Here is a 21124-nt window from a genome sequence, read left to right on the forward strand (position 1 = left end):
GAGAGAGTGTGACTTCACAGCTTATCACATTTCGATAAGCGGTACGACAGCCCCTGGGAAAGGTCTATATTTACACACACAGGCGCGTTCGGCCCTGCGACTATCGCGTCACCTTTGACCGTGATCTGGGCGACGGCCTCGATGACTCCCAGGGTGGACATGGCCACGCAGGTGTAGTTGGCGGACTGGCGGACGTCGGTGAGCTCCAGGACGTTCCGGCCGATGGGCATGTCGTCCTCGGGCGTCAGGTCCTCGGCCCCCAGCATCCACTTGACGTAGGGCATGGGGGAGCCCACCGCCACGCAGGTGATGTTGACGCTCCCGCCCGGCATGATCTCGTTGTCCGTGGGGGGGATGGAGAACCTGGGGGGCACCCGCCTCACTGGAAGACAGCAGAGGGTAAAAGGTAACAACATGTACAGCAGCGGGGGTCGCGACCTTCTTTCCCACCCAGGAGGACCGAACACAAATGAATAACCACAGAGCAAGAATGCACGAGTTCAACAGGAATACAACGACAACAAAACGGACTTACTATTACTCTACCGTGTTATTTACTGTCGTTTGTTTACACACAAATACAACTTAAAAATATTTTTTAATACCTAATATTTAATATTTAGGTATTCATTTGTGATGACTGCATGGACAGTAAATAAAAAATTTAAATAAAACAGTTTGACACATGACTTGATTCAAACCTCACATGGCTCAAAAGTGGGCTAGGTGAGGACTAACAGTACACAAACACCATGCACAAAGTGTAGCAGTAATACAGGTGTATAGGACGTCACAAGAGTAAGAACTGGAGGATTGACAGCATGCCAGTTGAGTTGCGCATGGAAACCAACTTCAAATGCTGCGCACTTCCAGTTGATGTGAAGTAATGTGCCGGTTCACATTGTCACATCACACGAACAGCGAGTAGCCTCAGGTAAGACACATCCAACTAACAATACAGTGCAACTCGTGATTCGCTCTCCAAACTCAACCAAAGAGTAGATGCAGCCTCAAAAAAATAAAGAAAAATGGAAGAAAAAACTCTCACGCTAATGTTTAAAAAATAGGGTGTGCAAATGTCACTCAAATAAATGATGAGAGCAACTGAAGGTAATAAATATAAAGTTTATACGGAGAGAAAAGGGCTCAGGTGTTCAACCTGCAAAAGCAAACCTGTCATGCAAACAAGCACATGGCTGACCGTGGAAGACAACCATGCTCAGGGATGGAGGGAGGAGAGAGGGAGGGAGGGAGAGGTGGAAGGAATTAATAGTAACATCAGGAAGAAAATCAAAAGAAAAACAGAAGGGGATAAAAATCAAAACACGAGGAGGTCGCAAGTAGTCTGGCAGCGTTGGATTATGGGAAAGAAACAGGGACGTCTAACAAAAGGTCTGATTTGCAGAACAGGAATGGGTCTTCGGGGGGGGGGGGGGTATTGGGGGTGCAGGGACTAAAACACAGCAAAACCAAGAGGAAGTGCAGGGAGGGTAAATAAAAAATAAAGTGTTAAAAAAAATAAATTAATACAAATATGCAATGACACAACAAAGCTTTATTTAAGTTTGAACAGGAGGTGTGATGGATACGATTAAGAACCACATCAAGGGAGTGGTGTGTAAATGCATGGTCAGCCTGTGGGGCTTAGAGGGAACACAGGAGAGGAGAGGAATTAGGAGAGAGTGAAATCAGTGTTACTGCTTATAGTACTCCAAATGGGTCCTCTGAGTTTAAAAATAAAAAAAAAGTCCTTGGGTACCATCTGGCTGAACGTGTTGATACGACAGGGATTTCCTCAGGGTTGTTTGTGTTTTGTGTGCCTTTGAACGATTAATCAGTTGGACAGTTTTGAGGTTAGACCCCTGTTACATTAATTAAGAGTAAATGGCTTACATCAAATACGTTTAAGCTAAACGACATAGGCCTTGGCCTGTCACATGGTATTTGGCCTACAGATGACCTTTAACTCGCACAATGGAAAAAAACTACTCCAGATCACACATTATATTGACAGTACCATGCTGTTATCCAAAGAAGTCTCACAGAAACTTTATTTTTGATTCTTATTGTAGTACAATGTCTGTGGAACATTTTTTTTCTGCCTTTTGTTTCCCACAGAGAGAGGGGAAGTGCACTACTGCGGACTGCTCTTGGAACTTTTATTAACGCTGCGCACATTTCAATTTCAAACCGAATCACACGTCCAGAAACGTGAAATTTTTATCCTATTTTATTGAAATTGTCCCACTGTGTCTTGGGGCGACGTTCGAAATGTTACACCCTTTCATTACCACCCAATCATCACGGCACTGAGAACTCTGGTTTCCACGGAGTCAAAGTAGGCCGCAATCTCACGGGGTTATGGAAAAACCCGTTGAAATGCAACTGAAACCTAGCGGAGCGAACAGGCTGTGGGTTACGTTTAATCACACTGTGGTCGTGATTAAACAAAGCTGGCCTAAAGGTGTTTGGCTTTTGGGGAAATAACACAATTAGCATCCCTTTCGAATCGGGAGACATACAATGCGTGCGCTGCAGATCATTTTAATGTTTCAGAACAGCAAGGGAGGGTCTCAGCGAGGGAGATCTCTGGGACCTTATCCAACTAATGGAAGCAAATCTGACGTGGCAGTTTAGCAAAGTCATTTCTGCATTCCCCCCCCCCCACCCCCCCACTGTCAAAGGCATTGGCATGAGTAACCAAGCAGGAACACTGAAGAAGCGAACATAAAAAGGACGAACACAAAGCTTGAGCATAAACAGGCCACCATGCACCTCAAAATGCACACATTCTCCCAGCATGCACCACTTTCCAGAGACAGTCAAGAATCATAATTAAGACTATGGCATTCTCGACAAAGAAATAAAAAAAAGCGTTAAACTAATGATAAGCGTTCAATTTTAAAAAAAATAATATAAATAACGACGTTATCACTGAGAGAAACAAAATAAAAGAACTCAATAAAACGAGCAAAGTGCAGCTACATTCATCTCATTCGTATTCTCGTTCATCGTGTTTTCAGATTTTTTTTTTCTCGTCTTTTTTTTCGTAAGGTGGTTAAAAAGTAAAAACACACCAACCTTCTCGCAGCTCTGAGGGATGTAGGGGGTTTTGATGCAGAACACAATAAAATGAGGAAAGGAGAAAAACAAGGGAAACACAGAGAGAGTAAAAAGGCCATATCAAGGAGTTCAAACTGCTGCTCCTGCACATCTCTGCTAGGTCTTTTGGAAGCCCCCCCCCACCCGTCACCTTTCCACAAGCCTGCATCTCTCTGCTTCGTAAGAAACCCGAAACCCAAACCGCACAGTAAAATGTCCAGTGTTAATTCAACTCTAAACAGTGTTAATTCTACTCTTTAACATGTAACATTTGGTCCCACATTCCAGAGTGTGAGAGTTGAATTAACACTGGACATTTTACTGTGTAGCAATTTTAAGCTGGAACATAATATTAAATGGTTAATAATAATAATAATAATAATAATAATAATAATAATAATAATAATAATTTTTAGATTTCAGGTACTGCACTGCTCCAGTAATGTTCAGCCAATAATGTCATCCTTATGCTTTGAACTTAGGCATTAGCTTTGAATAATATAGATGCATTATAACAGGCACATAACACACATGTAATAACACAAGGGAACGTGTCTTTATCAGTGCTGTTTGGAATTAGCTTAGCCTTTCCGTTTCAGGGTGTCGGTAGGGCTGTGGAGTTCGAATCACAAAACTGGAACAGGCAGCAGCTCAAATGCTTGTCAGTTAACATACCACTACAGTAGGAATCAGCAACCATATACTGTGCTTAAAATGATCTTACAGTGATATACCATTATATGTTGTTGCGGTCTCTCATATATGAGATGGGAATCAATCCATTCAGAAAGAAATATATTATTTTACATAATCATCATGTCTTGGTTTATATTACGTATAGTATATTTACAATTACATGTATGTTCAATATTTTTTTTTATTTTTTTCTTTTTTCATTTTAATCTATAAATGTAAAGCCATTTTGAGAAATACAACAGAAGAAGAAGAAGACATTCCAATGTCCTCCCAGAAGATAAAGAAGAGGAGAAATTGAAAGATAAGAGAGAGTCTGTCCGCTTTTGGGACAGGGGTGGTCCAGAAAGCAGTCCACCCAAAACCCCGACAAGCTCGGGAACAAGAGGCAAATTAGTGACACACCAAGCAATCAAGTCATTCCAGTTAGGAGAAATCAACAGAAAAAGTTTCAAAAGAAAATGACAAACAGAGATCACAGGTTCAAAATCAATGCAGGAAGGTCAAAGGTCAAAGGTCAAACGTATGGAAGGTCATACTTACACCCTCACATGAGACAGGATACTTGGGACTCAAAGTTGCAACCGTTACTGCATTTCATTCATGTTTTTTATTAGACAGGGCATCGTTAAGGCAGGGCATACTCATCTTTGCACCATTTCCTTGCTTTTTTTTTTTTTTTTTTGCTTTGTTCTCCTGTAACAGGCCAGCGCCATTACCAGTACCAGGGTTTCCGACTCTGTTTTCCTACCTCTGACGTATAGATTGGCGGGGGCGGAGTATCGAGTGCCGTCGTTGTTGGTGGCGACGCACTCGTACTTCCCCTGGTCCGCCTCCTCGCTCTGCTCGATCTGGAGGGCACCTGGGCGGGGAAACAGACAAGCGCGTCGCAGGAACGCCAGTTAGAGACCGCCGGGCCGGTGTTCTCCGCACACAAAGACCGTCGGGCCCCCTCCCTGCGCGGTGAACAGCCCCGCTTTTACTGCTGCGCACCTGGGCTTGATCTCTCTCTGACTCCGCTGTGCGCAGGAGCTCAGTATCTCCCGAGACAGATATTAAATAATACCAAGAAAAAAAAAAATAAAAACTACAATGACTGCAACACTAGGCTAGCCACAGAGTACCCCATGCGTAAAACCACAGCTCCACTTGGACGATGTTTCAATCTAATAATAATTTTAATAATTATTTTTCTTTTAAAGTTTCCTGCGATGATATGTTATCATCATCACCGTTATCATCATCCTCGATTATACCGATTTTCTTTTTCCTAAAGAGCTGAGCTGGTTTTGTATGTGGCGACTGTCGACAACATACGGTACGTACGGGTGCGTTTCATAACTGAGCGTCACATACAAACCGGCCAGCCCATAATCGTTTCTGTGAGCTGTTTCTCTGAAGAGGCAAACAACCGCCCAAAATTAGCATTCAGTGTTTTCCCCGCCATTCTCCACGCCTGGTACTGAGCCGCGGCAGGAAAAGCACCTGCCCGCTCGCCTGCTCGTTCTTTAGCAGTCTGATTATTTCAGGCACCGTTCCGCGCCCGCGCAAACGCTCTACACAAAATGGAGGACGGTAAGTTGCTGATTACCCCTGGTGAAAGCAATACGCTGATTTCAGCAGGTGGATACAGGTACTGTATGTGTACAGTCACATAGGCGACAGCAAATATGTATCTGCAGCAAGTTACAGGTATTCTAATTACCCAAGTGGTGCACTATGCATATTATGTCCAAACCTGTGATATTTGCAGTAAATAATGTATCTTTGGATACAGGCAATTGGAAAAAACACATTCACTGACTGCCCCCCCCCCTTTAACAAGTTCAAAATGGTCAAATGTCCTCCTTGTTTAGTTAGACCTAAAAGACCCCTTTGAAAAGTTTGATTTTGATTTGGGCCTATATTTGAGAGGCGGTGTCGATGTCATATGTACTGAACAGAGTGGTACAAGAGCTACGGTAATATTACCCTCTCACCCAATTTTTGGCCCCCCACTGCCCCCTATCACCAAGCGTGCAGAAAAAACAGGGGATACACTGGCACTCACATTGACCATGGATAACAAAATTAACTCGTTTTTTTTTTTTAAAGTTCATTAAAAATCTACTTGAATTTAAATAAGTAAGGAGACCAAAACAAACGTATAAAAAGGGAATCTAAAAGGGGCATTCAAATTGGAGGCTGCAATTATTATCACGATTACTTCTTACAAACAAAAAACAGGTCTGTGATATCGGGGAGGGGGGTGGGAGCAGTCCCTAAAATATACAACATTTCACTGGACTGGTCAATATGGAAATGAGTGGAAACTGCTTCAAGGGAAGCATGACTCAAAGAAAAAAGGCTTACAGTATACAAAAGCAGCATAACAAGAGGGAACAGCTCAAAAGAAATAAAGGTTGTGAGGTTTAACATATTCAATCATAGACCTTGCGGAAGGGGTTTTTTTTTTTTTACGACTTCATCTGACAAACGTCAGCCAAAAAAAATTGCAGCTCTTACGAAAAAATGTGAAAAAAAAGGAAAAATGCTGCTTGGATATAAGAAAAAAATAAATTATGCACAGTGTAATCAGATACATGAAAATATCACTGTCGACCTCCGACATGCAAATCTTTCCAAGAACAAGAAATGTATGTCAGCGCAACTTACAACCTTTTGACAACCCTTAGCTGAAAAATAAAATGCAATTGTATTAGAAGACAAAATTCAAAATTATGGCCTAAGCCAGCAAGAAAGCAACCAGCCACTGCCATAGCTTCAAAGAGCTACAAGAGACACCCATGAAAATCCACCAATGGGATTAGCAGTGTGGTGTGTCATAAAACCCAGGAAAAACGTTTTATACATCAACCATTCTCCGACTCGATTCGCACAGGCAAAAATCACAAAGTCGACCCAGCAGGCTCTATGCAAGACTTATCAGTTATCCTTTCCCATACCCTGAAGAACAAAAAAAGCATCAAAAAGTAAAACCTTCAACCCAAGAAAAAGAGGAAAAATAGGTGGAAGAAAAAAGCACCGAATGAACTTTATCAAAAAAGTAGTTGTTTGGGCTTTTTTTATAGAAGGTAGAAGAAAGCAAATAGAAGAAAGGCAAAAAAGTTTGCAAAGATAGAAAGAAATTCTTTGGGGGGGGGAGGGGGGAAAAAATCACAAGAAGCAGAGGAAAGGTGATGTAGTCTTCATCGTGCCTGCGTGAGTCCACACCATCTGGGTTTTAGTGCTGAACAAGAACAGCTAAGGGGGGAAAAATGTTTGGTTGTTTTAGTTGGACAAAAAAGAGGGACACATGAGTCGCTGTGACTGTGCTATGGCCAAAAAAAAAAAAAAAAAGAGAGAGAGAGAAAAATATATAGGTTATCGGATATGCTTTGTCGTTTCACAATAAGCATATCGCAAACTTAAAGGTCTCGTCGGAAAAAAAAAAATTAACTGAAGGAGAAATAAAGTGGAGACAACATGGAAAGTCAACAGGATTTAACTGAAGAGGACCGAAAATAAAGGAAGGATAATGAAAAGGTAATGGGTTTCTGATTGGGTAACAGGACAAAGATGGGGGGGCGGGAGGGGAAGGGGGGGAGAATGAGAGGACAGCAAGAATGAAATAGTTCATTCTGTGAACGTCAGTTCAGCACTCTTACCTCTTATTGGTGTACCACCTGGGTGGATAATATGAATGCAAATAAGATTAGAAAGAAGAAGCATTAGTACGAGAAGAAAGGATCTGAGCCTTTGGAAGAAGAATCAAATTAGATTTAACAGAGTTCCTAAATAAAGGTACTAGAAGGGAGAGAAAAAAAAGAAAGAGAAAGAGTTTGATTTACGCTATTGGAAAAACAGGATTATCATAGGTAGCAGTAGTAGGTCAAAGAGCAAAGTTTCACAGTGGTGTAACCAAACCGGGGGGGGTGGGGGGGTGGGGGGGGGGGTGCCATTTGAAAGTGGCTTATTGTCTCAAGACTCAAGACTCAAGTGGGAGGTGCTAAAAGAGTTTGAATGTGAGGGGGAAGAAATACAGACTGGAAGTCTTGAACCAGGGGTCCCTGACCCGGTCTGAGAAGGGCCAAGGTGAGTGCAGGCTTTGATTCAGGCTGGCTGAGCTAGTCATTGTAATCACGCTCTTCGGTGAAGATCCGATAGACCAATCAGATTTGGTTTCTGCGCTTGGACAGAACAAACGCCCGTACCCACAGTGGCCTTTCGCAGATAAAAACTGGAGAACTCAGCCTTAAAAACCCTCCTACTAGTCTACCGTAAACCTGACACAGAATGGCTACCTTTCTACAGCACACTGCGTAAACATTGCTTACAAACACCATTGCGGCGATATACATCAAGAAAGAGAGTGAGAGAAAGAGAAAGAGAGAAAGAAAGAGTGAGTTAGGTACCATACACGTGGTGGCAAGTAAGAAAGCACTGTTGTTTAGGAGGGGGTATGGCATTTACTTCATTGTGTCTCAGTGATATTCTGTGTGCTTTAGACAGGTGCTTCTATGGCTGTTACCACAAAAAAATAAAAATAACTTGTGTGGGAGTATGTGCTTATTACGAATATCTTGTGACTAGACTAACTGTTAGTAAAATGCATGCCATGCATTTTAATAATAGTTTGAACATGGAAATTAGTGGGGAGTGAAGTGTGCTTCAGAACTAAGCACTTACCAAAGGATTCTGGAGATTTAAATACGGAGAAAAGAGAGACAGCATAAAAATATTATTATATTCCTTGCGATTTGTTACAGAGTTAAATCTTTATATACTCTTACTACGTCACAGCTGAATCAGTTGAGCTCTTTACAATTAAAAGAAGGTTAATTTACACAACAAGCAATAGGCAGGTTAACAAGACGATTTAACACAGGACAGGTCAGAAGCTGGGGAGTTCTCGGGAAGACAGGCGATCATACATGTCAGGCTAATGGCTCTCAGTACTTATGCCAATCTCGAAAGCTCGTCACAAAGCGGCTAAGTTTGCCGGCCAATATATTCAAGTCAGCCTATTTTTTGCTATATTGATTTTGAATGAATATATTTCGGAACATAAATACAGAGCAAAACTTTGGTAATTAGGGATTGGGGAAGGGGTATCGGGAGTGTGCCGCTGGCAGAGAGAAGCAAAAGCTGGAGTATACAACCAAAAAGCAGGGACTGGAGTTCAAGAGAGAATTCAAGGATTGGGGAAAGCTATTACGCAATCTCACACACTACTGTGGCTAATTATTTTCGGAAAAAAATTCCGCAAGAATGCTGTTTGCCATGAATATGTTAGTCAAGACGGCTTTTAATTAGTTTTGTTTAACAAAAAAAGTCATGTATTAGTGAGGGGTTAGGATCCAATCTACTGACTTGCTTTAAAAACTTCGGAACGCTTTGGAATTTAATTATGCCTATTTGATCCGTTTGGCAATTTAATCTTTTTTAAAAAAATGTTTTCACCGAATAGCTGAAAACCATGGATACTCCTTTGTAAGTTCTGAATGAAGCCAAATGTTGAAAATTAATTGTTTCAGAGAAAAAAATAAATAAAGGAATAAAGTAAAAAAGGAGAAAATGGATCCCTTGAATACTGCGCCGAAGCAGTAAAAAAATAACGGATTAAAAGTACAGTCACAGCAGTGAGCAATGTGGAGTACAACAGAAGCTGCGGACGCAGGACACTCGACAGGCCATGACAACATCGGAGGGGACGAGGACAAGGCACACCACCAAAACACAGAGGAGGAGAGGAGTAGAAACAAGGTCATTACCTACGAATCAAAGCCAAACAAAAGAGGAGGAGAAGATAAAAATCATAAGACGGAGGGAACACGACACCAGAAAAAAAATAAAAATAAATTAAAACGGGACGTTCGGGTTAGTTGGTAACAGTCACCGCACCCTACCTGATCTTAGCTGCTTGATGCGCCCGTTATTATTGGTGGTGTTAACGGGCAGGAAGTCCTTGAACCAGGAAATGTCCGGGTCGGGGTTCCCGCTGGCCGCGCACAACATGGTGGCCGTGCGCGTCCGCTCCACCACCTTCAGCTGCGGGCCCATGTCTATGGTGGGGAAACCAGGGGGGAGCTGGTCCTCTGCGAACACACAGAAACACACACCGCGCACGGGGGGTTTACACACACACACAGCGCCACGGCAACAGCGCTAACACAAACCCAGCGGAGAGGAAGAATGGATGTGAGAGAGAGAGAGAGAGAGAGTGAGAGAGAGAGAGAGAGAGTACTGTAATTTATGCTGTTATTCTTACTGTGGTTGATTATTGTTATCACTACGCTTTGGCAATATGTATTTTTAAATATGTCGTGCCAATAAAGCATTTGAATTTGAATTTGAAAGAGAGAGAGAGAGAGAGAGAGGTGGTGGAGAGGGAGAGAGAGAGGTGGTGGAGGAGAGGGAGGTGGAGAGAGATGGAGAGAGGGTACAGAGAAAAGAAGAGAGTGGGAGGGAGAGAGAGATTAATGACATTAATCTCACTATGTATTAATGTCACAATGTATTTCAATGCTTTTGCAACAGAAGTTATCTTGTCATGCAAGCCAAGCAACATGAATTTGATAGTGAGAGAGAGTGAGAGTGAGAGCAAGAGCGAGAGAGGGAGGGGAAGAGAGAGTGCGAGAGAGAGATGAAACCCAATATAGAGATATAGATATATATAGATATAGATAAGCAATAGATAAGCAACAATTTTACAGAGTCAATTCCTTTAAATAAGCTGGCCCACAGAAAATGCTTCCTTTCCATTAGAAACACAATCACAGTATTAAACAAATGCTCAAATATATTTCAGGCCATGGGCATCAAATCACATCAAAGTAAATAAATATAACCAGTACAATGCCTACTATTTCTCTAAGACAGAATGACAACCACAAACAGACATAAAACAGAAGCCATGCAAAACACACAACATAACTAGTCACCCGTTGTTATTTTCAAAGCTTTTCTCTTACGCGTCTTTTTTCTGGTAACTGTTTGCACTGAAAAACGACTTTGCAATTCCTATTTTCAGATGATTATTTGTTTTACCATTTCATTCTCCGCGGGAACCGTGCGTAATTAAAACCCTGAAGTGTGTAGGCTTGGTTTTCTTTTTTGATAAGACACAAACTGAGGCTCGAAAAGAGTTAAAATCCACACAGTAGAATGGATGTCAGTGATCCACACGATCCCGCATGCCTCCATTCGGTTATCCATTACGTTGGGGATTCTTTTAAATGTTATTATCAACAGGAGCCTGAGCACGGATCCCTCAGCTACGGTACAGTAACCACTAACACTTCCCCCTCGTGTACTGGCATGTCCGTTCTCTTGTGAAATGAAATGTTTTTTTGCTCATTTTAGCCGGACCGGTTGATTCTCCAACTCAGATGTTTGTTTTTCTCGAGACAGTTTCATATTTTACGACTCACCGATTTTGCAAATGAAGGCGAAAAGCGTGTTTTAAAAATAGAGAATTTTTACTCTTTGGATTGCTCTCTGATGCTTGGCACTGTTTTGGCATAATCACAGGGCGGCTTGACGTGGCAATGATTGTCTCTTTAACCTTGAAGCTCTCTCCACGGTTCTGCAGTTTGGTGTCAGAATTCTTGTTCCATAATCTATCGTGTGTTGTCTTCATTTGGGTTTTTTTTTTTAAAGTCCATTTGCTTTTCCAGCTCTTAGAAGGCCATGTTGATTAAGGCAGCACTAGCTAGCTGTTGGCGTGCTCTCTTCAGCGTTGTCATGCTGGGAATAAACACTTTAATTTAACTAAACAAAAGGCAGACTAGAAAGTGTAAACAGACAAGAATGGTCCTCCAAATTATCAGAGAGACACCCAAACACAATCTACCCACAGTACACATAAAAACGCAATTCATAATAATTTAACATGACCTTTAATTCTCTTTTTTTTGTTGCTAAATTAGACTCCGGTGAACACAGAAACGCACACAATCGCTTCCACGAGCTACGTGCTTGCGTTTAGCATGCTAACAAGACGGAGTGCGCCCAAAGCTTGACTATTCTTTTTAATATGGATAATTACATTTCCTCTTTTCTCCTCTCAGTGCCCTGCATTCTAAATCATTCACTTCATTACACTTTCATGAAGTCTACGGAAAGGGAGAGGACTCTTGTTATTCTTGCACTGACAGACCGGCCAACTGGCTTTTACCGCTACACGGTTAAATTAACAAAGAAACACCTCTGCACGCGGTGTCCACATTTTTAGCGGTGTGATACTCATCCTAATTGGAAACCCCATCTCTTACCAGTAAATAAATATTTTAAACTACTGAATGCGTTTTTTTATTATCTTCTGTCAAAGCGAAGTGAGCACAAACTGCAGAGTGAGTACGTTATAACAGAATATTATAACAGTCATACCACAATACGATTACCCCAGTTCTTTTATATTTTGTCGGCTAAAGTCACATCCCCATTACAGAGAAGGTCAATCCACTTTTTTCAGTGGATGTAGTGCATAACCCTAATTACTGAGCTGACAGCGATTGTAGGCCAAAAGGCTATTATTAGCCTGTAATACACAATTCATAATACAGCAATGCAATTTTGGTTCCTTCTACCATTATTACCTCAAAATATGTTAAGAGATGAAATATCGCTACATTGTTTGATGACTGTGCTTGGATGACCTTCCTAAAAGTGTGATACGACTGGATACTAATAATGTGACATCCTTGCTCTACAAGCTCTCGCAGCTTTTGCTAAATGCAGTCCCAGGCCGTTGTTATTCCATGCTAAATTAGTCTTCGGTAATTTAGATTAGCATTGACCTTCATTGAGCTATTTAGTACAGTCAGTGTAATTGTCCATTAAAGACAAGTTTCTAATGTGTATGCATACTCAAATACCCTTTCTGTTGTGCTGACTGCACCTCCAATATTAATAACTCAAAGGACACACATCTATAATTTTAAAATACCTTGGATTGTGTATTCATGTAAAATCAGCATATATAAGCTACACTGTGTTTCAGCTGGGATGCTGCAAAGTATTTATTTCTGACTTCGTCATGCCTAAATTGCATTGACATATCATGGTTTAATAATCAGATGAATACACACCTACACACTTATTTGAGATACACAAGCATTTTAACATCTTCATTATGAAGCCAGTGAGTGTGTATTATTATTATTACTATAGATGTGTGTAGTTACTTAACTTCTATTGATCTTGACATGATGCCCTTTTGTTTAAATCAGAGCACACTACACAACAACAGACCTCAAGAACATGCCCCTTGTTAAAATGAGAACTAAAGCTAAATAGCACAACTTGTGTTGAGCTGCTAATTTTAGCACGTTCCAGAAGCACTGAGCTGCTAGCTGCAGCTTGGAGGACTCTATTAAGGTTTTCAGTTACAATCAATCTAACCATGTGCACATGGGGACAAGTAATGTGGGAAATTGAGGGGGTGGGGGGGGGGATTGGGGGGGGGGGGGAGAGTACCCTGAGCAAAAACATAAAACTACCCCCCCATTTCCTACTGTACTCATGGAAACTCATCTGAGGCAACTGCTTGAAATGGCTCCTTTTACCTGTTAAGGCAGTATCAGTTTGTTTCAGTACTTTTTTTTAAAAATGCAAGTATACACACATGAACGCGAGCGCGCACACACACACACACACACACACACACACACACACAGGATTTTACATTTATAAAAAACATTGCTAAATATGCAATCAATAGTTTTACAAAAACTTTTGATTTAAACAGTCTTCATGTGATATTACCATGGAAACAATATCCTGATGTATGATTGGGCATACAGGTTTTTTTACTCTTAAAAAAAAACAAAACAAAAAAAAAACAGAAAAAAGAGAAACTGAACAAATCCATTGGTCAAGGTGCCTCGCTGCAACCATTTGATCCGCAGGAGTTCCAAGGTCGGATTGCAGGGGAAGATCAGTCAATATTTCACAGGATCACATACCGGCTGCTCAAAAAGAATAGCCAGAGGCTAAACTGGGCATGTTGTTATCTGCTCAAATTATAAACGGCAATCCATAACTCCTGAAGTTTAGTTTAGTACAGTTTATTTGACAAAATTAAAACACATGCATCAAAAGACTTGCATGTGAAGAAATTGTCAAGGATAACACGAAAAAGTCCTGGACTTATTTCCATCGTGGTCCTTGATGTTCCATAAGTTGAACTACATTCAGTTTTAGGTTGAAAAGACCTACCTTGTCTTCAGTGGAATTCACATTTATTTTTTAATTTGTTTATTTACTTACTATGTTTTAGAATGAACTGCGTTTTAATATGTATGAGTAGGAGACAATGCATACAAATGAACTCTATTAACGCATGCAAATGAAATATCAGCAGTACTAAATCAATCTTATCTTCATATAATAATGTGTGGCATACTGCTCTGGATTCAGACGAAATTTTTTGCACTACAGTCAGCAAACGGATGCGCATTTTGTGTTTCTCATGACGAACGCAGTTCACAAAGTTCAGTGATTGTCAACAGGAACTCGCTAAACTCAGCCACACGTTTGCCGGTTTGTTTAAAAAATGGCTGCTGCACGCTTGACACACTACAGCAGGGCTCCTCCTGGAAATCAAAATGGCTGACTGGTTTTTGTTTCCATCTTAAAATCAACAACCAATAAACCAGGTAAGGTGAGTTCACTGTGTAATCACCTGCTTTAATTGACCAATTATGTGCTGAGTAACCACATCCAATAGCAGACCCTATGCCTCCAAATGACTAGGGTTCACAAACTCTATCATCAACAACACTATACAGAGAGGGGGAAAAAAGCCTGTCATAAGTTAAAATTGCTGGTATGAATGACATTCAACATTCCAGTCTGGATGCACTGTGACTACATTTTAATTCAACTGCATTGTTTATAGATAGCAGCAAATAACAACTTAATAAAATAAAAAAGATTTTTAATGCAAAAATAATTAAAACTCTGCCAAGCTCAATTTTCCCCCTTATCCTTATGCAACTATCATAATTGGTAGCACTGCTACAGTTTAACTTCTGAGGGTCAGGTAAATAGACAAGTTGTTGTTAATTTGTTGTGACTTGGATTGTGATATTCAAATGAGGGGATCCAATTACAGCTAGGGCCAAATTAAACACACGGTGATAAATCTAGGAGTAAGATTTAAGTTCTTACGAAAATATTGACAGCATTCATGTCAAACTTTCCAAGTGTCATCATTCTACTCTTACTCCCGACTTCATAAATGCGTTCCCGTGAAATGCACCAGATCGGGGCAACGGCAGCATAATATTGTTCTTGGAAGAAAGCAGCACAGCTGGAATTAATGTGCTACCATTAAATCCCTAACAACCCAATCTGCCGCATGCTAACACAGAGTCTGCACATTTCCTCTCTGAAAAATAAAGACGTTTATTATGTTATGTCATTTGGGTTTATTTTCCTTCTCCCTCGATCCTTTCTTTTTAAGTTTCCTTTTTCATTTCCCACATTGTCTTTTTCAATTTTTTTTTTACTTTCATTTTGTAATAAAACACAATCAATGAAATAAATAAATAAACTAATAAATAAATCAGTCCTTTTGTCTTTTTGACTACACCAGACATTACCCACATAGATGCCGAGGGGAAATTAAGGAATTTTCTGAAGCTGTGTAAATAATCAGAATCGCCCACTTTCAAAACTGTATCTTCCTCACGGAACTGAAACAACAGTACTGCTGACGTGACAGAGTGTCTCCTGCTAAATGTCACACACAAATCTCACTGCTGTCCTCCACACCTCTTTCCTTACCGTCTCAGGATTCGGGAATGAAACCTAAAACAAACAGCCGCCCAGCGCTAACTCAACGGATATCGCTTAGCAACCGAGGAGCACGTCTGACCCTGTACATACTTCACTGCCGAATGTGTCAGGAATATGAATGTAACCGCGATAGCTCTCCCTTTCCTGGGGGAGGCTGCTGCACTGCCTCGAGATCTGTCAGGAATTCGAACCCCGATCCCTGTAACAACACGTATGTGTCTGGAGCAGTCAAGCACAAGATGACATGCAACAGGATACCGCAGATGCTCATGACATCACTCCTGAGGAATTTATATGATTTTTCCCTAGTTTACCTGGTTCTGAAACTTGCAGTCCTACATTAACTACATTTATTGGTAAGATGTTACTTTTCAGGTCAAAACGTCCAGTTTCATGATTTGCACCTACTACTAACTGGCCCCCGTCAATTTATGACTGTTCTAGGACCAGTTGAGAAGTTTTCCCATACTTCAACTGGAAGTGCAAACTTTTCTAAGTATAAGTTACTATAGCACATAGCATAAGTTTTGTAGACATACAGTACAATCTCATTGGACAAGGACCTTCTAAGGACAAATGCGTTGCGCATACATTAGTACATCTTCATCTTATTTTTCGAATTCAACTACGGTGTACAGTCCAGCCGAAACTCGAAATGGGCGTTATTATTATTATCGAGAGAACAATGATACAATCAGAGTTTTTGAAAAGTGCTGATGGATGAGCCGAGCCCGGTCGCTGCGCATGCATTAGCGCTGCTTCCGCGTACGGACGAAGATAGCGAGCGCGGCTTTTGTGTAGCTAAGTGTGCGAGAGAAAATTACTGCTTTAACAGATGGGGCCACTTCACGGCTCACTTTGCTCAAAGTCAGGAGGTAATTGAGAGTCTGCACTGGGGACGGGTAAAAAGTGTCGCACGCGCTCCGTTCGCTATGTGCTCTGTGTCGGTGCAGAACGAGAAGAGCGACAGTACGTGCCTTCTTAAGACGCGCTGATCTTTAAAAAAATGGCGGGGGGGGAGAACTAAGCCTACCATATTTTGAGGTCAGTTAACCTTGTTTGAACTTCTTTTTTGTAACTTTAAAAAACAAAACCAAACAAATACGCGCAAACAGACATGGCTTTTCAAAAAGCTCCCACGCACCAATCATAACCCAGAAAGCCTACTCTGTCGCACGATCCAACAGCCTCCCAAGTGAGACCATAACGTGGTCACGTAATTATAAATGACAGATATAACTAATATGTTCCTTAGGACGAAGCTCTAATTAAATGGAGCTAATTAAGTCTCAATGGACTAGACCGACGTTTAAATGTGATTAGTTAATGTTTACCCGACCAGCACCGTTGAGTTTACTTAAGGGTGGATGAATCAGGCTCGGCTTACCTAAATCAGATTTTCCAGAAGATGCTAATTCTATTATCTCTGCGGGGGAATTTCATTAGCGCCGCGCGCCGCCGCAGTGACATACAGCGCGGCGCTGTCGCTCCTCCGCTGCACGTCCGTGACTCAGACAGCAAAGCCGAGCCGCAATTAAGCCTCGCTTAATTAAACGCTGCCGCAAATTCACACCAGTCAAACAGAGCGGAGCCTCCCCCCCACGATCGATATCTGAAGAACATTATGTGGGACGCTGATTGGGCGGGACAAGGCGGCAGGAAGGGGGGGGGGGTTTGGGGGAGGTGTGGAGGACAGCTCTTTAAAGGTAAAGTTAGCGTTGTGGTGCGTTCTACTTTTGTTTTGAAAACAGGCTCAAACGTTTAGCCCACGCTCCGATTTCCGCTTGCGATTCCGATTTTTGAATTGCGACAACACAGGATTTTATACGCGTCGTCCTGGTGAATACATGTGTGTGCTACACCGTCCCCGCTACAAACAACTCACAACCCACTGGGGGAATTTCACAAAGCAGGTCTTTTCTGCCAGGGGCTCAGAAAAAAGAAGAAAAAAAAAAAAAAAGAAGAAAGAATCTTTTTATAAACAAGATACATAAACCTTTCCATTTCCCATTTGGACTTTAATACCGCGCCACACAGGGATTGGGCTTCCTGTCCTTCCTACTTCCCATACAGAGCTAGACGCGTCGCCTCACATTTGAAGCTATTCTGCCGAGAAAAAAAAAAATCCTTCAGGGTCATAATAAGATATATTTGTCGGGCGGGTTGAGCGGATACAATCTCCTTACAGAAGCTGTCACAGGGCGGCTCGGCTGAGAGAAAAAAGCATGTAGAGACGCATTGTGCTGGGGAATCCTCCACGCCACAGAAAGGATTACCAGAATGGAAAAGGAAACTTTTCAAATGTGACACGCGGCTGTCTTAACTTTCCCTCTCTGAGCGCACCGAGACGGCGGGACAAGCCGGAGGGTGTTTGTCACCACAACCCTTTGTACCCGTCATGGGGGGGGGGGGGGATGGGGGGGCTCTTCGAAAAACATAAAGGACAAACTATTTTCGCAGAAGAGCTCAGAATTAGACACAGCTCGCCTACTGTCCTGCTTCTGAGGGGTAAATCATATTCAACTGCACTAATTCGGTTTGAACGGGAGTGTGCCCGTTCCCCAGTTGCTCTTATATATGTGTGATCAAAGCAGAACACTAATGAGGTAAACTGATACAGGACTAAAGAGTTCTTTCTGAGATAATGTAATCAATCGCTCCTCTTACTTTCCCAATTAGCACTTATACAACCAAGTTGAACTCCAGGGGACAGAACAGCAATTGTAATTATTATATTTGGCTTACTGAAAGCACCCAATAATCCGTTAATGTTGTGAGTTCTCGTTAAGATCGGTTGACTTTTTTGCCTAGGCAAGGATGCTCTGCAGTGCTCCGCGCATGTGACGTGAAGAAAAAAAAACGAGAGACGGACTCAGAGAAGAAGGACAAAACAGAGGGAGCAGAGCCTTGATGTGTGAAAATTGGGTGCTGGGAGTTTGGAATAAATCACTCAATAAATCACCGTTTGACAGCGAGGCCCGGGGCGGATGGAGCCGGAGAGCCAGAGATGACCAATGTTTTTACTCATAATCTTGGCGGGGCTTCGGTCCCTGCAGCTCTGAGAAGCTCTCCGTGCTGGTGGAGGGAAAAGCCTGTGTGATTTACCCCTGTGAACCCGCACCATCAGAACCACGTTCCCCGACCCTCCCCGCGGCCACAGCCGCAGTCTGAAACGCCCGACTCTCTGAGCCCCCTCAAACATCCGGCTCGGCCATCTTTGTCCGAGGGCGCAAAGCGGTCTCTGTCGCAGCAGGAACAGAACAGACACTTCAAATACGGGCTTCTCCAAGTCAGGATGCAGAAAGCCAACTTGGAAACACAAGGCAACAAAAGACTATTACAACAACATGGGACTTTGCAGTAAAAAGGACCCATTTTTATATTTGACAACATTGTTTGTTTTTTTTTTTGCTTTTTTTGTTGTTTTTTTTCGTTTTCCTCCCAAGAGGTTTAATAAAGCTGATTTAATACATCCGCTGAACGACGGCCCGGATTCCGCTTCCAGAAAAATATGCATCTCGGCCCCGGCTCAACTGATGTATTCAATTATTTTTCTCTTTGGCAATCGAGAAGGAACGGTTAATTACACTTTTGTTTTCTCCTCTAACTGAATTACTCCAGCAAGTATTATAAGAGGCCTTGATTAACAATGCAGGCGGTAATCTCGCTTTGTGCCAGGACTGTGATGTCATTTCTCCTCTCCCTTTCACGCTCCCCTTTGCCCTCCATCTTGCGAGTCCCCCCCCCCCCCCCCGCCCCTCTCCTAACAGCGCTTGCTTTACATCGCGGGGGAAAGGCCGCCGCCCACATTCTGGCACGCGGCCGACGGCGATCGTTTCGGCTCGTGTCCATCGGGGGTGAGGAGCGCAGAGACGATTTTAAACGGAAGTGACGGAATTTCACCTGAACAAAAATTTAAAAAGCACACCGGACGCAAACGCACCGTTTCAGTGCCCCTGGCAACCGATCGACAGCCAAAAATAGTTTTGGCGATATGACTTTCTTGGATTTTAGAAAAAAAAAAGCAAAGGCAGGGCATGTTTTTATTTTTTTGTTTTGGGGAGGAACGTACACAAGGGGGAGAATATTCCTTGTGATAAACTGCTGAAGATGCTGCCAAAAATGTTATGTGTTTACAGAAGTAAAATTTCAAGATAGAACATCTTAGATGAGTAACATACACACGCACGCACACACACACACACACACACAGGAAATTACCTCACACAGACGGAGCTTTCAGCAGTTCAGCGCTGATAAGAGGTCTGCTCACTCGGTTGATGTGGACTCGGATAAAGGTAATGCTTCTCCTGATTAAACCAGGGCTCTTCGCTCTTCAGCGTAAACTGATATTGACCATTACGGGCTGACACAGAGATATGTCAACTGACCCGGCGAGAGTCCTCACCCACAGGCTCCCAGAGCGAAGACGCTCCGAGCCAAGACACTCAACCGAAAGGAACGTCGCAGCTGACAAAAGACCTACGACCACCACGGAGGCGACGTGATGAGTTTAAACTAAACGCACGAATGCACACACATGCAGAAAACGGACACATGCTCTCTCTCTCTTTCTCTCTCGTTATCTCTCTGGCACACACACACACACACAAATGCTCTCTCTCTCTCTTTCACACGCACGCGCTTGCACACACACAAAGGAATCAATCAAGCGACTGTGGCAATTCACATTTAACCCTTTACCCGGGGGGGGGGGGGGGGGAAGTAAAATCTTTACGATTTTTTGCCGCGGGCGGACTAGCTCGACGGTGGCTGAGAAAGCAGACGAATGCGACGAGGCTTAACCTTCAGGCAAAAAGGAAAACGCGGCGCTGAAGGCCAAGTGCCACTGAATCAGCCGCTGAACACCAGGCGAAGTCACAAATCTCACGGGCACTGCCCGGGGGGGCGGAGCACCGGTAATACTCAAAATGCAAGAAATATGTTGACTAGCACAGAAAAGCCCATTTAAAAGGATAAATACGATGCATGCTAACAGTTTTTAAAAGACTGCACACACACACACATGCACACATTCACGCATGTATACGCACACACACACACACACACACGGGCGCGGGCGCGCACACACACACACACACAAAGCGCTAACACGTTTTCAAGATGTCTAACACCTGCAGCGAGCCAATTTTTTGATAACAGACTGGCCAGGGAATCTCTCTCCTAAGAAAATAAAGTGGACTGACGGATGCCAGTTTACTCTGATTAGGCCACACGCCATTTTGCACAAATGTGATTACCCCCCATTTCATTCGTCCGTCGTAATAATACATCATCAAAGCCATCGACGGCAGCATCGCCTGCCCTGAATGACACATCAGGCACAGCTCACGTATCACCCATAAATCTGTCTGCTTTATGGATAAATTACAGCGCACACCAAAATGTTTCTTTTTTAAAAAATTTAATATTAAAGCAGACAAAACGCTTTAATATCTACAAAGAAGACGGGAGGCTGAAGTCCCTCCGATGCCTTCTTAATGTGCATAACCCTGGGCTCCTGGGGTAATTCCGCTTCTTTCTT

At 42.5% G+C, this 21124-nt stretch overlaps 1 protein-coding gene across 5 annotated transcripts in view; it reads right to left on the bottom strand.

The window, feature by feature from the left end:
* The window catches only part of LOC135259944 (receptor-type tyrosine-protein phosphatase delta-like), a 550399-nt gene that overhangs the window by 53587 nt on the left and 475688 nt on the right, over window positions 1–21124 (bottom strand). For 4 of the 5 annotated variants that reach the window (XM_064344911.1, XM_064344908.1, XM_064344909.1 and 1 more), the window contains 5 exons: window positions 9684–9872; window positions 7443–7460; window positions 4547–4657; window positions 3082–3093; window positions 113–382 (listed from right to left, as the gene is read on the bottom strand). In XM_064344911.1, coding sequence (XP_064200981.1) covers window positions 113–382; window positions 3082–3093; window positions 4547–4657; window positions 7443–7460; window positions 9684–9872 — 600 coding nt within the window. The remainder of the gene's footprint in view (window positions 1–112; window positions 383–3081; window positions 3094–4546; window positions 4658–7442; window positions 7461–9683; window positions 9873–21124) is intronic. The other variant, XM_064344912.1, reaches the window with a different exon arrangement.

This window comes from Anguilla rostrata, chromosome 7, assembly GCF_018555375.3.
Source record: "Anguilla rostrata isolate EN2019 chromosome 7, ASM1855537v3, whole genome shotgun sequence".
Taxonomy (NCBI): domain Eukaryota; kingdom Metazoa; phylum Chordata; class Actinopteri; order Anguilliformes; family Anguillidae; genus Anguilla; species Anguilla rostrata.